Source organism: Hylobates moloch, unplaced genomic scaffold, assembly GCF_009828535.3.
Source record: "Hylobates moloch isolate HMO894 unplaced genomic scaffold, HMol_V3 SCAFFOLD_20, whole genome shotgun sequence".
Lineage (NCBI taxonomy): Eukaryota > Metazoa > Chordata > Mammalia > Primates > Hylobatidae > Hylobates > Hylobates moloch.
The window spans coordinates 6,814,629-6,831,186 of record NW_026652295.1 but is presented as its reverse complement, the minus strand read 5'-3'; the positions used below and the strand labels follow the sequence as shown (position 1 = coordinate 6,831,186).

The following is a 16,558-nucleotide window of genomic DNA, read 5'->3' as shown; positions in this document are numbered from 1 at the left end:
GGCAGGTCACAACAGCTGTCCCAGGGTGTGGAGGAAGGTTAGACAATGCATAAGCACCTGTGCTGACCCCCAAAGCCAGCCCTTAGAAAAATCTAAAGTCAGCCTGGCATGAATGGTACACCCACAGTCTGTAGGCTCGCTGTGGGAATGCCGTCAGCCAGGCAGCTCCCAGGGCTTGCAGGATGCTCCTGGTGAAATGCACTGGACACTGCAGCCACCACCACTGGCCAGTTAGATCCCACAGTCTCTAAAGTGGGCAACGTGGCCCATGGAGGCCATGACAAAGTCAAGCTTTGCGGCTGGTACTGAGGTTTATTCCTACTGCTTCCATCCTGGGAGGTGTCTATAAAGACCACATGCTCCACAGCATGGATCTCCTCTACAAGCCCCCCTTTCCCTGCAATACTAGGGCAATACATCCCCAGAATAGAGAACGTCTCTCATCTGTTGACTATAGCATAGTATTCCAAGGGAGCCAGTGTAAGGATAAAGTTAAATTTTATCAGAAGTTAAGGAATCTTAATTTGAAGTCCAGGTGTACCAGGGGTTCATTTTCATGTTCCTTAGAAGCAAACGCTTTGGTGGACTCTCAATCTCCACTGCTCGTCAGCCCAGAGCTTCTCTCCAACCCCAGGCATGGGGTCATGGTTCTCCAGGCTGGACCACCATCTCTGCTGTCCTACCTCAGGTTCCTTGGCAGTATTTGGAGACAGCAGTACCTTTTCTATCTTGGTCCTGGGTAAAGACCCTTCTGCATTCTTGGTACAGATACTGCCTTAATGATGCATTCAGCTAGGATTATAATGCCTGAAGAATACATATTCTTTTCTTTTTGGAAATAGCATCTTGCTGCACCACCTAGGCTAGAGTGCAGTGGTGCAAGCTCAGTGCAGCCTCAAACTCCTGGGCCAAGGGTCGAGGGATGACATTCTCTTGCTAATGACTGTCTACTTAGAAAACTGAGGGCCCTTCTCTGCTGCCTCTACAGCTCCTTCCTCCTCCTGACTTTCAGATCCAGTAGGTAAGGGAGGTGTTGGCAGTCAGTCCACATGAACCAGCACTGACCTTTTAAAAATCTTTTACTCTAGACATGATTCCTAACTGCCCTACCCTTGAATCAGTAACACCCTACATCTTCCGGTGCTTGTCTTTTTCCCTTGCCTGCTTATGTTTTGCTAAAATAAATTTTCATGTTATTTGGTCCCCATACCTATTTACAAAATCCACAAAAATACATAGTACATATTTCCATACAAAGTCAGACAATCTTAAAACAAACAAAAGACCTCAGAAGTTGGATGAATTAATGTTTCTCTCACCCAAAGAGAACTCTCATTAACATAGAGCTACAAGCGGCCGGCTAGGACCTTCCTGGGTGAATCCAGAGACATCAGTGGAAGGCTCCCATTTCCCACCGACAGGCCTTAGATACCTCAGGGCAGCTGCTGTGTTGTCACGGCCTCTTCTTCTTCCCCAGGCTAACCTCCCTCAGTTTCCTCAACATTTACATGCAGCCTGGGGTCCAAATCCCCACACCCATGGCTGGCCTCTCCCGGCAGGGATGCTGAATATCCCCATATTACAGTCTGAGGTGATGGTGTCCCAACTGAAGTCATCATTCCCAAAGTGACCTCAAGAGCCCAGAGCTGTCCCCTCTGAGGGAAGCCATTGCCGGCCACCAGAGACCAGCTTCCCAGGACAACGGCTAAAATCATACACACCAACCCCCACACCTAAGCTTCGTAGGAAGAGGGAAGTGCCGAAGTCACAGGGGCCATTTCCCACTTCAGCTTGAAGGGAGATCACTTGAGGTGTCTTCAAGAAGGAGAGACCTAGTTAGTTACTCACTTTCTGTGCAGGAGGAAGAGATGACTATCTTCATGATAGGGCAGTCCTAAGTCACTGCTACTCCTCAGCCAGTTCCAAAAGAGGAACAAGAAATGCACAGGTGGGGCCATCCCAGATGGTCGGCCATGTGCCCACAAGGAAAGTGGAAGGTGCAGTGGGCGAGTGCAAGAAGCAGCGTAGTGAAAAAGGAAAGCCACCCACTCTGGGGATGTTGTGTTATATTGCTTAAGGGCCACTGAGAAACTGCTGGCAAGGAAAGGGGAACCAAGATTGGAGAGAGAATGAATATAAATGAATCCAAAGAGAAATGTCACCTCCCAAGACCAACCAGGCGACAGAGCTCTTCTGTATGACCAAGGCCGTTTATAGCCACTTTTATCTAAAACGGATGGACATGGTGCACACATGGCCTCTGTTCTCTAGAGATGTCAAGGGAGGAACAGTACACCATCCACCAACAGAAACCGGAGAGAGAGTCCCGGAAGAACCTGTAGCATCGCAGACCTCAGTTTTCCCACCCATAAACTTGGAACAGCAGTCCTCTTGAGCAAGCTGGGTTATATAAGCATGAAGAGGAAGAATTAAGTGCTGACACCACAGGACCAATGAACCCATTATGCAACTGAATCTCCGGTTTAAGGAAATACAAAATCTGTCTCCACTGAAGGCCAACAACCTTTCCATTAAGCATCCCAGAGCCCAAAGAGAAGCTGAGGACGGCCCACAGGCAAAAAGACATGCCAAAGGTGAGATGAGAATCCGTGTCATGAATACACAGGCTAAGACTTCAGTGCTTCTTGTTTATGTTTCAGTGGGGAGGGTGGGATGGGGGTTGGAGGGGGGACAATGTTGCTGCTAATCACCTTCCTTAACACATCAGAAAAAGGTTGACAGTGAGTGGGCACGCTTCGGTGTTTGCTAGCACCAGCTTGTTCAGCCCGAACAGGTCGGACAGGTTGGATATTTAAACAAAGGCGGAAAAATGTAAGGTATAAAGCCCTGTGAAGTGCTACGGTGGAAATGCTGCCAGCTCCCTGAAGGTTTCATTTTGTGATCTAATGCTGGAAGTCAGGCTCCCTCTTGACTTTGCCACTTTCGTGTTATGAAACTAAACTGGACACACACTCAGGACCTGTTCAAAGTTCTCAGCGCATCAGACGGGGGGCATGGTGGGAGAGGACACGGGGGTACATTGCATTCCAGAGCAGAGGCCAGCTCCCTGCTCCTCATCCTACCCCCAGCAAGCCCATCCCTAATCTTCCCTAACCTAATTTCTCACTCTCACCACTGCCTGCTGTTCAAGTGTGGGCAAGCATGATGTTCCAGATTCTGCTGCCATCCACCAGTTTTACCCAGTAAGACTGAGCTGCTGAAATACCTCAACAAGATATCTCAAAAATACTGTACTGCATGCATTAAAGATAAAATTTATTTTGCATTTCCTGACTTTCCAAAAAACAAACTACCACCACCAACTCTGCTAAAACATAAGAAAACTTAAGTTATAAATATTAGCATCCAGTTGGCCAAATGATAAAAAACTAATTATGAACCAGATCATAAATTTGAGAACCAGTGATAGGACAAAAAAGGCTTGGTTGTTGCTTAACATGTCCACTGAGGGGACAGTGTCCACTTGGACAGTTTTATGATTGTTATGCTCTTTGGCATACCTGAACTTCAACTTGGTCGGTTCAATTCAGAGAGAAATTCTAAATCAAAAGTAAGCATCAGCCACAAGAGGTTTTTCAAATATTTCTTCAAAAATATAAAATAGGCCGGGCATGGTGGCTCATGCCTGTAATCCCAGCACTTTGGGAGGCTGAGGTGGGCAGACCACCTGAGGTCAGGAGTTTGAGACCAGGCTGGCCAACATGGTGAAACCCCATCTCTACTAAAAATGCAAAATTAGCTGGGTATGGTGGCGCATGCCTGTAATCCCAGCTACTCAGGAGGCTGAGGCAGGAGAATTGCTTGAACCCAGGTGGCAAAGATTGTGCCATTGCGCTCCAGCCTGGGCGACAAGAGTGAAACCCCATCTCAAAAAAAAAAAAAAAAAAAAAAATATATATATATATATATATATACACACACACATACACACACACATACATACATACACACATTCATATATATATATATACACACATATATATATAAAATAAGCTGTGCTGGTTGTTAAAGGGAATTAGAAAAGAAAAAACGCAAAGTAAAAGGGAAAAATGTTTTGAGGAAGGTCAAGTCTAGCAAACAAAAAACAGGCTACACAAGAGACTGTCAATTAAAATTGGTCAACTTTTAGCTTTGATAATTTTCTTACACTTTTTATCTTATTTGAAGAATAAAATTCAGTGACAGATCACACTTGCCTACCCTTTTTCTCAGAGGATACTGGCAGCTTTCAACTATTCACAGATTTCTAAAATGCAAAGTAAAAATTCTGGAAAGAGCCACAGAATCTCATCTAATAGTATTAATGCAAATCCACACTAAAAAGGTATAAAAACAGGCCAGGCATGGTGGAGTGTGCCTGTAGTCCCAGTTACTCGGGAGGGTAACGTAGGAGGATGGCTTGAGCCTGGGAGGTTGAGGTTGCAGTGAGCTATGATGGCGCCACTGCACTCCACCCTGGGAGACAGAGTGAGACCCCGTCTCAAAACAAAACAAAAAATCACACACAAAAAAAACCCCAAGCACACACACATATATACGCAAACATCATAGAACAAATAATCAAAAAAAAGGGCAAATATTCAAATAATAATAAGGATTTGCACAACTTGGCCATGGAAATTCAGCACATGATACATAGCTACTGTTACACGGCATTGTTACCAGGTTCTTGGGTTCTTAGAATGCAGTCTATGTTGCCCCAATTGTTAAGAAGCTGGGAGTATATTTTCTCACTTTAGTAAATCCATCTGCTGAACTAGTATGTATAAGGAACTGCTGAGTTAAATATCTTAAGGGAGAAGAGAAAGGAAGGCCTTGAACTGCAATTTGTTGAGCACCTAACATGAGCCAGAGGCTTGAGTATATGTTAACAGCATTTAATCCTTCTAACAGATTTTGTGAGTAAACGCTACCCCCACTAAAGATGAAGAAATTGAGGCTCTTGACCATTCCAGGGAGTATCCTTTATCAGCCCTGGCCAGAAAAGTTAGGCAGAGCTATCAGAGGACTCAGAAGCACCAAAGAAAATGTCACCCTTCTTTAAACCACTACTGAAATAAAAATGAAAGCACACAGGTTTCAAATCCAGCCAACGAGATGGAAAGAAAGGCTAAATTTGTTTAATCAATCAATAAGCTTACGTGGTGAAAGCTTAATAATGCTATTGGGGGGGACTGGTAGCCCAGGCATTCTGCTGCAGTAAACAGATTTGTAAATATCCCCTCTTTTTCTCCATGTCTTATCTAGTGGAAAATCTCCACTCTGGAGGGAAGATTATGGGCCTCTTACCAAGGTGCACTCTCGAGAGTGAAAAGCATATTAAGTGGAATGATCATGGAATGGGATATTACACTTACATATTTTTTTAAATCTGGTTAAAAAGAGAAGTTTCAGCCCTTCTTAAAGAAAAGCTTTCTAAATTATACCAGAAGTATGTCTATTTTAGTGTTCAGAGTACTAACATACGCTGAACACTGCTTTGATACCCAAGTATTATCATGATGAAACTACAGTACCAAATATTCACTAAATGCCTAACATATATAAGGAGATATATACAGTTCACATAGCTATGCTGACTACATATATCCCATTAAAATCATATTTACACGAACCCCTCAACAGTCTGCACAGAACATTTATGTCCTTCTAAGTGGAGTTAAATGTGTTAAGATCTCTGAGCATCCCTGAAGGACATTTGCTTTTGATTTGTCTTTCCTCCTTGGGTGTAGACAACTGAAATGCTTTTAAGATTTTCTTTTCCATAGAAGTATTTCAAGGGAAACAAAACATTCACACAGTCCGGGGCAGGGTGACCCACAGATTTTTATCCTACAAATAAATATATAATTTATTCCCATGTGAACTGTCCTGATACTTTCCTTCCTCCAGAAGAATATGTCAAGAGGGACAGGGACCTGGTGATTACGAGATTAATTTTAAGATGGGACTGACTGAACCTTTGAGTGGTCACCTCTACCCTTGAGAAACAGCAAGCGCCAGAACGAGCTACAGGGTGTCCTCAGAAACTTGATATGACCATGATGGAAGTTCACAGGACTCTTCCTCTTGCGGGGAACTGAGGGTAAAGAAGTGACTGTCCCCTGCTTTCAGAGACACTGTGCTACCTCTGCTCCTTCTCTCATTTAATACTGGCCACCTGTTCCAGATACCCAAGTGCAGTTGTGCGCCAAGGGCTGGCTTAGCTTAAGCATCTGAGAGTAGTATGCTAAATTCAGAGCCTTCGTGGTCTCATTTGTCATGGAGCAGGTCACATTTCTGTGCAGCTAATATTTTCTTCAAGCATAATAGGAACATATAAGCCTCTGTTCTTGAAGCCTATCCTGATGTCCAGGGGCATCCTCAGGGCCTATGTCTCCTATACTTGGCAATAGAAAAAATCGTGCCTATGGCTGCAGGAAAAAAGCCTGCAACGAAACAATTAGATGATGTTCCAAAGATTTCCCTTCCTCATCTTCACCCTTCTTTTTGAGGCAAAATCTCGCTTTGTTGCCCAGGTTGGAGTGCAGCGGTGTGATCTCGGCTCACTGCAGCCTGTGCCTCAGGAGTTCAAGTCAATTCAACCTCCTGAGTAGCTGGGATTATGGGTAATCTGGCTAATTTTTGTTTTTTTAGTAGAGATGGGGTTTTGCCATGTTGGCCAGGCTGTTCTCAAACTCCTGTCCTCAAGTGATCCACTCACCTTGGCCTCCCAAATTACTGGCCCATCTTCACCATTCTAATGACAGCTGAAATCAGAACACATCCCTACTCTTCAAAGAATAAATGAAGTTAGTCATGAAAGCTTGCCCCTGCCAGAGTCTTAAGCAGCCCTTAAATGTAAGACATGCTCCACAACTCTTTAGAATTAAAAGTCAGCCGGGCACGGTGGCTCACGCTTGTAATCCCAGCACTTTGGGAGGCTGAGGCGGGCGGATCACGAGGTTAGGAGATCAAGACCACAGTGAAACCTCGTCTCTACTAAAAATACAAAAAAAAAATTAGCCGGGCATGGTGGCGGGCGCCTGTAGTCCCAGCTACTCAGAGAGGCTGAGGCAGGAGAATGGCGTGAACCCAGGAGGCGGAGCTTGCAGTGAGCTGAGATTGCGCCACTGCACTCCAGCCTGGGCGACAGAGCAAGACTCCGTCTCAAAAAAAAAAAAAAAAAAAAAAAAAAAAAAAAAAAAAAAAAAAAAAAAGAATTGAAAGTCTACAGTCTGTAAAATAAGGAGCAAAGTAAAAATTAATTTCTTATTTTCCCAAGGCAATTTTAAAAGGAAAATACCAGTTTTAGAGACAGGTTTTATTCTAAATGAGGCACATTTCAATCCTCTGTTTCAAGTATCATTTCTTCACAGCTTTGCAGCTCAGCACTTTCTGGAACAAGCTTTGCAAATTGCAAAGCTCAATGCCCTTTTTCCTACATTGAGTGTCCCAGAGGCGTGCTCTGGCTCAGTTTCCCAAGTTTGTTTTGGAAGACGAGCACCACTCAATCCAAATTTTCAACGTGGGAGCAACTGATAAAGAGTTCTGGGAAGTTAAAAGCTGGATCCACAGTGATGTTTCCATGATACATGTTTTGTACTTGATGGCAACCTACTCTTCTGCTCAGCAACTGAGCTGTGGTTAGAAAGGCTTGGGACAAAGGATTTTCAAACCTCAAAAACATGAGAATCTGCATACAGGGAAGTGGCAGCTCACAAAGCTATACCAGATACAGTAATAAATTAAAAAGGTCTTTAGCCTAACCTTTCTCAAAATAAATTAAAATAATATAAGTAATAAATTAAAAGGGTCTTTGTCCTAACCTTTCTCAAAATAAGTTGGAATTAGCATCACTCTCATCTCCCTACTTGCCAAAATATAATTACTTTTAAAAGATCAAGTAAATTTATTTACTAGAAAAAAGTATAAGAAGTTATAGGCTTTATCAGTGCTACAAAGCAACTGTCAATGACTACACATAATTTAATACGCTACCTTCATTCTGTGAAGTTTACTTTATTTGACCAATATAACAATTCTGAGTGTCCTCTTATAAAACTAAGATAAAGGAAACTCTACAAAAAGACTGAGTAGCATTATAAATACAGATAACTAACAAATACTCATAAAATGACTACAGGCCAAAGGAAATAGAGTGAGTTGTTCTATAAAGGCACCTCAATATCAGCTAAGAGTAACTTGTAACTTGAAACTTGAAAGGATGTAGTCCTCAGAGTCTGTTGTGAGGCTCTCTGAGTGTTTCAGCAAAAGCAAAACAAAACAAAACAAAAAACAACTTTGGGATGGAGCCCAGATCTACCTCAAGCAGGGCTGGGCTCATCTGGGAAGAGTGTGCACATACATGGAGGTGTGCATCCCACGTGTGTGTGTGGACAGCCTTTGGAGCAGGGGGTGAGCAGAAGGAGGGGGAAGGGTAAGCTGTGTAGTCCTCAACTGTGCTGTTGAGGAGCAGAGCACAGACCAGCCTGTGGAATCAGGACTTCAGAGAAACAAAACTCCAGAAATCCACGCTACAGGGCATCATGCCACAGCAGAGGACCCCCGCAATCTGTGTCCCTCAGGGGAAGAGCCAAAAATCAGAGCACAGGGCCATGTCAGACGAAACTGGCACAGTTGAGGGAGGGCCTCAAGCAGGTTATAAACAAGATGGAACGGAGGCACCTGGGTGTGGGTGTCCTGGGAAGCTAGGGCAGAGGTTCTCTGATCCCTCAGCTTAGCATCGGCTCTGGAGACCCCATGAGGGAATTCCTGTGCACTACCCAATCCCAGCAGGTGCCAACAGACCTTGGGAAGCAGTGGTAGCGGAAGGGAAACAAGAAAAAGAACTTTGATCTTAAGCACTAAACTCTCACAAGTCGACTGATTTCCTTTCATACTTCTCAGGACCTGGGTTGCATTACTCTTTTTAATTCCTGCACACACATCCCAGGGCGGTTCTGGCCCCTGATTAATGTAACACAGGCCCACAGGTATGTGCTTGGGAGAGATCACAGCTCACTACTACAGTCTCAGATTCTGGAACAGATCCACCGGGGCAAATAAATCTAACTCCACTCTCTCTGGCACATTTTTGTAAGTGTTCTCACATTTTTATAATTTTTTTCAAAAGTACAGTTTTGCTAACAAATGAAACGGTAATGACTTTTACATGATTTACCAAAACCCAAATGTTCTTTTAACTAATTATTTGCAACTTTCTGCAAGGACATAATAAATGTAGTATGATAATCCCTAATATTTCAAATATATTATTACTTAAATTACAGATTAAGTGTAGCAAAAAGTAAAACAAGCAAACTTAAAAGAAATCACTCTCAATTTACTCAATTTATTTTCTGGCATTGTATGAATGTTTACTCAATATATTTTCCCTCTCTGGCACATACAACAATAAAAGAGTAGTAACCATTATTGATATGTACCATTTAACAAGCACTACCCCAAGTGCTTTGCGTGTATTATTTACTGATCATCACAACATTCCCATGTAGTAGGTATGGATAATACTATCTTTTACAGATGAAGTAATTAGGACACAGAGGTGTCAAGTAACTTGTCTGGGATCACACAGCTAGTAATGGAACACTTCCTTCGATTGTCATTATGGTGGTTTCAGCTCTAACAATACAGACTCAGAAACTCCCTCTACCCAGGGCATGTCCATAGTACACTGTAAACCTTCAGAACCTTTTTACAAACATTATTAAATCTGAGCCCAAGTTCAATATGAGGTAATACTAAGCCATTCTGTTAAAGTGTCAAAAAATTAAGAGATTTCCACAAAGTTCTGCAGAACTAAGATTAGAACTCAGCCCCAGTTTAGTCCTCTCCTCTGAATCAAGGTGCCTCAAAATAAGGAAAATCAGTAGCAGAAAACCAAAAATTAGCACAAACAAGTATCCCCAAGGCCTGCTTTTCTTCTGTTGCCCAGGCTGGAGTGCAGTGGCAAGATCTCGGCTCACTGCAACTTCCACCTCCTGGGTTCAAGCGATTCTTGTGCCTCAGCCTCCTGAGGAGCTGGGACTACAGGCACACATCACCACACCCGGCTAATTTTTTATATTTTTAGTAGAGACATGATATCGTTATGTTGGCCAGGCTGGTCTCAAACTCCTGGCCTCAAGTGTTCGGCTCGCCTCAACCTCCCAAACTGCTGAGATTACAGGTGTGATCCACCGTGCCCGGCCAATGCCTGCTTTTAAAAAAATATTTATAAACAACTCCAAAATACAATGACCACAAATGAGAAATGTATCTTAGAATAGTACCAAGGGCTACGCTATAAAAAATTCAAAATAATTTCTAAGACTATCCAAGTAAACCCAAACAACACAGAGTAATAAAATTCAGTCAAAATGGTTGCCCCCAAAACTATCCCATGCTCACTATACATAGAATATGCTACTGGGATGACAGAAATAGTTTAACATTGAAAATAACGTTCTATAACAGCAAAGAATTGTGTTGAGAATGAGGAAAAGAGTGAAAGAATGCTTTTTTTCTAATATGCAAAGTGACACAAAAGCTACATCAATTATTTCTCACATACGGTCTGTGTGTCCCAATCAGAAAACCTGAAATCTGAAATGTTCCAATATTCAAAACTTTTTGAGTGCTGACATGACGACACAAGTGAAAATTCCACACCTTACTTCATGTGATGGGTCCTGGTCAAAATTTTGTTTCATGCACAAAGTTATCAAAAATATTGCATACAATTACGTTCAGGCTATGTGTATAAGGTGTATATGAAACATATATAAATTTTGTGTGTAGACTTGCATCTGTGTCCCATCCTCAAGATACCCCATTATGTATGTGCAAATATTCCAAAAAACAAAACAAAACAAAAAAACAACAAATCAAAATCCCAAACACTTCTGGTCCCAAGCATTTTGGATACGGGGTACTCAATCTGTGGTAGTTAAAAGCATGGCCTCTGAAGCCAGATATCCTTTATTCAAATCTTAGCACTGTCTATTACTTTAGTCCTTCCCTCATTTGCAAAATGGGATAACAACTATACAGTCCCTACAAGGCAGAGTACATAAAAATAAATGGAGATGAATAAGGAAATGGAAGGCTTGAACAATGCCATAAACCTACTAGACCCAACAGCAAACCTATAGAACACTCCACCCAACAACAGCAGAATACACATTCTTCTCAAACAGATGGAACATTCTCCAGGATAAACCATATGCTAGGTGATAAAACAAGTCTCAGTACATTTACAAAGTTTGAAATCATGCAAAGTATGTTCTCCAACTATAATGGAATGAAACTAGAAATTAGTAAGAAATTTGAGAAGTCACAAATTTGTGAAAACTGAAGACCACATTTCTAAATAACCAGTGGGTCAAAGAAGAAATCACAAGGGAAACTAGAAAATATGCTGAGATGAATGAAGAAGAAAACACAACAAACAAAAACTTATGGCAAACAACTAAAGCAATGCTTATAGAAAAATGTATAGCTATTAAAGCCTGTATTTAAAAAGTTCTCAAGTCAATAATCCAGCCTTATACTTTGCTATAACACCGGAAAAAGGTCAAACTAAGCCTAAGAAAGCAGAAAATGGGAAATAATAGTGTTTAGAACACTAATTTAATGAAATAGAGAACAGAATAGAGGGAAATCAATGAAACCAAAAGTTGGTCCTTTGAAAAGATCAATGAAATTTACTAATGTTTAGCTAGATTGACTAAGGGAAAAAAAGAAGATTCAAATTATTACAGTTAGGAATGAAAGCAAAGAAATTATTACCGACTTTACAGAATAAAAAGGATATTATGAGTTATTGTATGCCAACCAATTATATCACTTGATGAAATGTCCAAAATTCTTAGAAAGACACAACCTGTTGAAACGGACTCAAGAAGAAACAAAATCTGGGGCCAGGCACGGTGGCTCTCACCTGTAATCCCAGCACGTTGGGAGGCTGAGGCGGGAGGATTACTTGAGGTCGGGAGTTCGAGACCAGCCTGGCCAACACAGCAAAACCCCATCTCTACTAAAAATACAAAAATCAGCCAGGCATGGTGGTGCGCGCCTATAGTCCCAGCTACCCAGGAGGCTGAGGCAGGAGAATCACTTGAATCTGGGAGGCACAGATTGCAGTGAGCCGAGATTGTGCCACTGCACTCTGACCTGGGTGAAAGAATGAGATTCTATCTCAAAAAAACAAACCAACAACAACAACAACAACAACAAAAGAATAAAGGACAAAAACCCAACCATAGATGCAAAAAAAAAATCATCTGACAAAACCCAATACCTTTTCATGATAAAAACACTCAAAAAACTAGGAAAATAAAGAAACTTTCTCAAACTGGTAAGGAACATTTATTTAAAAAACCCACAACTAACATCATATTTAATGGGGAAAGACGGAATGCCTTCTCCTTAAGATCACAAACAAAAAAAGAATGTTCATTCTCTTCACTTCTATTTGACATTGTTTTGCAGGTTCTAGCCAGGGCAAGTAGGCGAGAAAATGAATACAGACATGATATAGAATAAGGAATCCACTAAGTAACTGCTAGAATGAATAAATGAGGTAAGGTTGGAGGGAACAAAATCAATATATAAATTTCAACTAGCCACGAACAATTGAAAAATTAAATTAGAAAACTCTACTTATAATAGTGCCAAAAATAAAATACTTAGAAATAAATTTAACCGATATAAAACTTGTACTCTGAAAACTATGAGACATTGAAAGAAATTCAGGGAGACTTAACAAATGGGAAAACATCCCATGTTCATGGATCGAGTTAGTATTGTTATGATGGCAATACGCCCAAATTGAAAGTTTTAACAACAGTTTGGCAATTCCTCGACTTAAACATGGATTTACCACACAACCCAGCAATTCCATTCCTAAGTGTCTACCAAGAAAAATAAAAACTTACGCCCACACAAAATGTCGTACAACAATGTCAACAGCAGCTTTGTTCATAATAACCAAAAAGTGGAAACAACCCAAATGTCCATCAACTGATCAAGGGATAAGTAAAATGTGGTATCATATTTCTACAATGAACTATTATTTAACAGTAAAAAAGAACCTGAAGCCCACTGAAGTGCACACTTTACATGGTATAATGTATGATGTATGAATTATACTGTAAGATGTAAAAAAAACAAATGGAAAGTGAATACAGACATGTGTTCATGTAATACAGATATGACACCCAGAGCACCACAGCTTCAGCAATGATTATTTGTAAAAACACACTGTCACACAGGTTATTGTAGAAGACAATAACTATGCCTTTTATAGCTGTGTTTATTTCAATCATGTCTCAAAATGGAAAATTTCCGAATCAGGAGTGATTGGGCCTACCATCAAGAGATGTCTCATAGAGGATCACAGCGATCAGTGGTTAAGGCCAAAACGCCACTAGGAGGGGCCTCTTCACCAATGTGCCCACTTGCCCCTGTCAACTTGGAGGTGGCCCATGGGGAGTCCCACTGAGCAGAGGCTCAGTAGGAAAAAGTGATGGAACCCCCAAGAGGGGAACAGGCAATACCTCTAGGACCAGATTCTGAGAAGGGCAAATATGTAAAGGACAAAGGACTTTTGGGGGGTGTGAGGTGTAGAATGAGCAGACCTAAAGAGAAGGCAAAAAAAAAAACAATTATACCAACAGGCCAAAATGGTGGTACAAAAATAAAACACTAAAATGCAAAATATTGTATTGTAAAATAGTGACACTATTCAATTCCTTTGTACCCAAAAACACTCCCAGGAGGAGATGAAGGGCAAAGAGAATAACCCATCAGGACTGAAATTTATGAGAAAATAAAAAAGCAAAACACTTTGTAAATTCTTAAAATATTCATACTTTTCATGAAGTCATACTATACCTCACTTCTAAGAGTTTAGACTGAGATATATACAGGCTTTAAATTATTGCAGCATTACTTAGAAATGCAAGTAATAATAAACATTGAGTGCTTAGTTTGTGCCAGGAACTGTATGCTAAACTAATTATCACCTAATCCTCATCCTTTTCCAATGATGTAGGTACGATTAAAAATCTTGTTTTTGGGAGTCAAAATAGCATGAAAGAAAATAATAAAACAAAAAAATCTCATTTTAAAGATGAGAAACTGGAGTACAAAGAGGTTAAGTAACTTGCTTGAGAATAGAAAATTTACAAGTAGCAGTTGAGACTTGAATTCAGGTGCCTAGTTCCCAAATCAAGAAACTTAACCGCTGTATCGGTATGTCCTATGTGTACGTGTAATAAACTGGCCCAACTCATTTTAGTGTTTATATAACCAAATATAACTAGCATATCAATTTTATAGTAGTTGTATAAAGTTTTCTTTTGAAATAAACATGTAACAAATGTGACTCAACTTTTTTAAAAGAAAGCAGAATAAGGACTGGACAGGAATATGGAAAAGTAAAACCCTCAAAACATGTATGATCAGCCTATAAACTCTATTTTCCATCGGTTCACCCCAAATAATTTTAATATGTCCACCACTCTGCTGTCTCCCACTTGAGTGAGCATCTTTCTCTCTCAGGAATTAACATCCTGACATCCATCAGATTTTCTTTTTCTTAATTTTATCCTATCTTATCCTGAAGCTCCAGGACCAGACCACTTAACTATTTATTCAAAGTTCCCAGACTTTTCGTTTTTTTTTTTTTTTTTTTTTGCAACGAAAAGGTCTGTCAGGAATCTGGTAGGCATATGCAAATATTTTTTAAATGGCAGGGTTACATGAATGCTACTCCTGGAGAGTTCTTCTCTTACATGTGATAATCTGCCCACTTCTAGCACCCAAACAAACAACAAACTCCAATCGGCAGAGGGGAAATGACTCTGTGTTTCATCCTGAGGAACTCTGAAGGGCCACAGACCTTGCCAAGGTACTTCCGTTTCCCATGATCTGACACTTCTAATACCCCAGAGATAGTGTGCATCTCTGGGTTTTCCATACAATGGACAGAGCTCCAGAACTCTCTGTACCTTTAGGCAAGTCTTCTGAAGGCTCAGAGGCCACTGTCCTGCCTGCCAACCTCCAGGTACCAGCCAACCCCTCAAGCAAAGGGCGCCCTCACCCACCTGTGCATGTTCCCATTGGTGGTAAATGACTGGCCACACACAGTGCACTTGTAAGGCCGCTCGCCAGAGTGCACCAGCATGTGGCGATCGAGGGAGCTGGCCGAGCTCAGTGACTTCCCGCAGATGCTACATGAGTGGTCGGCTCCTCCAGTGTCTGTGTTGTGCTGCAGAAAGCAATGATCACAGTGGTCACTTAAGAAAATGCATCAAAAGCTCAGCTCTTAGGAAATGCAGATCCAGAGCTTTATTAAAAAAAACCAACGAACTTTCTTGGCTATGTGTTTCTCTTTCATTTTAAATATCTTTCTGAAGGGGTAAAATGTATCAGGAAAACAGGCAAATAAATATTTTGTATGATATTCCTCCATTCCCACATTGTTTTGAAAACTACTTCTACTGAAAGGCTCAGAAAGAAGAAGAGCCTTCCCAGGTCTTTCTTTGAACCACATACAGATTCAGTGACCACATATATTAACTCCTATGAGCCAAAGGACTCTCAACAGTGAAGGAAATATGTCCTTCCATTAAAAGAGTCAACGTCCCTTCTTCAGATTTGATGACTCAGGCCTGCCGTCAGAGAAAGAGAACTGAAACCTGCACAGGGCAGAGTTTTGGCCTCTGAAAGATGGTAAAAATGAACATTTCCATTCAAACCCAAGTTACTTTAGTGACTTGATGTTAATTCAGTACTATGTCATGATTTCACTAGGTCATCAATCCTTCACTGTTCTACACTCATCAATATTTTGTCATGAATTGGCCATAGCAGGAGAAGGGTAAATCTCATAATAAAGGAGAAAAGCAAAAAAAGACCCCAAGCTGAGTAGATTTCCTTCTGTGTTATGTACGTTTATACTAATATAAATGTGCTGAAATCCCATCTCTACTAAAAATATAAACAAATTGGCTGGGCGTGGTGGCGGGCGCCTGTAATCCCAGCTACTTGGGAAGCTAAGGCAGGAGAATCATTTGAACTCAGGAGGCAGAGGTTGCAGTGAGCTGAGATCGCGCCACTGCACTCTAGCCTGGGCGACAGAACGAGAATCCGTCTCACAAAAACAAACAAACAAACAAACAAACCAACAAGTGTGTGGAGACGGGAGCGATTCTACTTTATTTTATTTTATTTATTTATTTATTTATTTATTTAGAGACAGAGTCCCAGTCTGTCACCCAGGCTGGAGTGCAGTGGCGCAATCTTGGGTCACTGCAACCTCTGCTCCCGGGTTCAAGTGATTCTCCTGCCTCAGCCTCCCAAGTAACTGGGATTACAGGTGCATGCCACCATGCCCGGCTAATTTTTGCATTTTTGGTAGAGATGGGTTGGCCAGGCTGGTCTGGACCATGTTGGCCAGGCTGGTCTCCAACTCCTGATCTCAAGTGATCCGCCATCTTGGCCTCCCAAAGTGTTGTGATTACAGGCATGAGCCACTGCACCCAGCCAA

General features: G+C 41.4%; 1 protein-coding gene across 3 annotated transcripts in view; it reads right to left on the bottom strand.

Annotated features, from left to right (window-relative positions):
• RREB1 (ras responsive element binding protein 1) overlaps window positions 1-16,558 on the bottom strand; it is a 141,971-nt gene that overhangs the window by 44,413 nt on the left and 81,000 nt on the right. For all 3 annotated transcript variants that reach the window (XM_058432340.1, XM_032141078.2, XM_032141079.2), the window contains one exon: window positions 15,114-15,277. In XM_058432340.1, coding sequence (XP_058288323.1) covers window positions 15,114-15,277 — 164 coding nt within the window. The remainder of the gene's footprint in view (window positions 1-15,113; window positions 15,278-16,558) is intronic.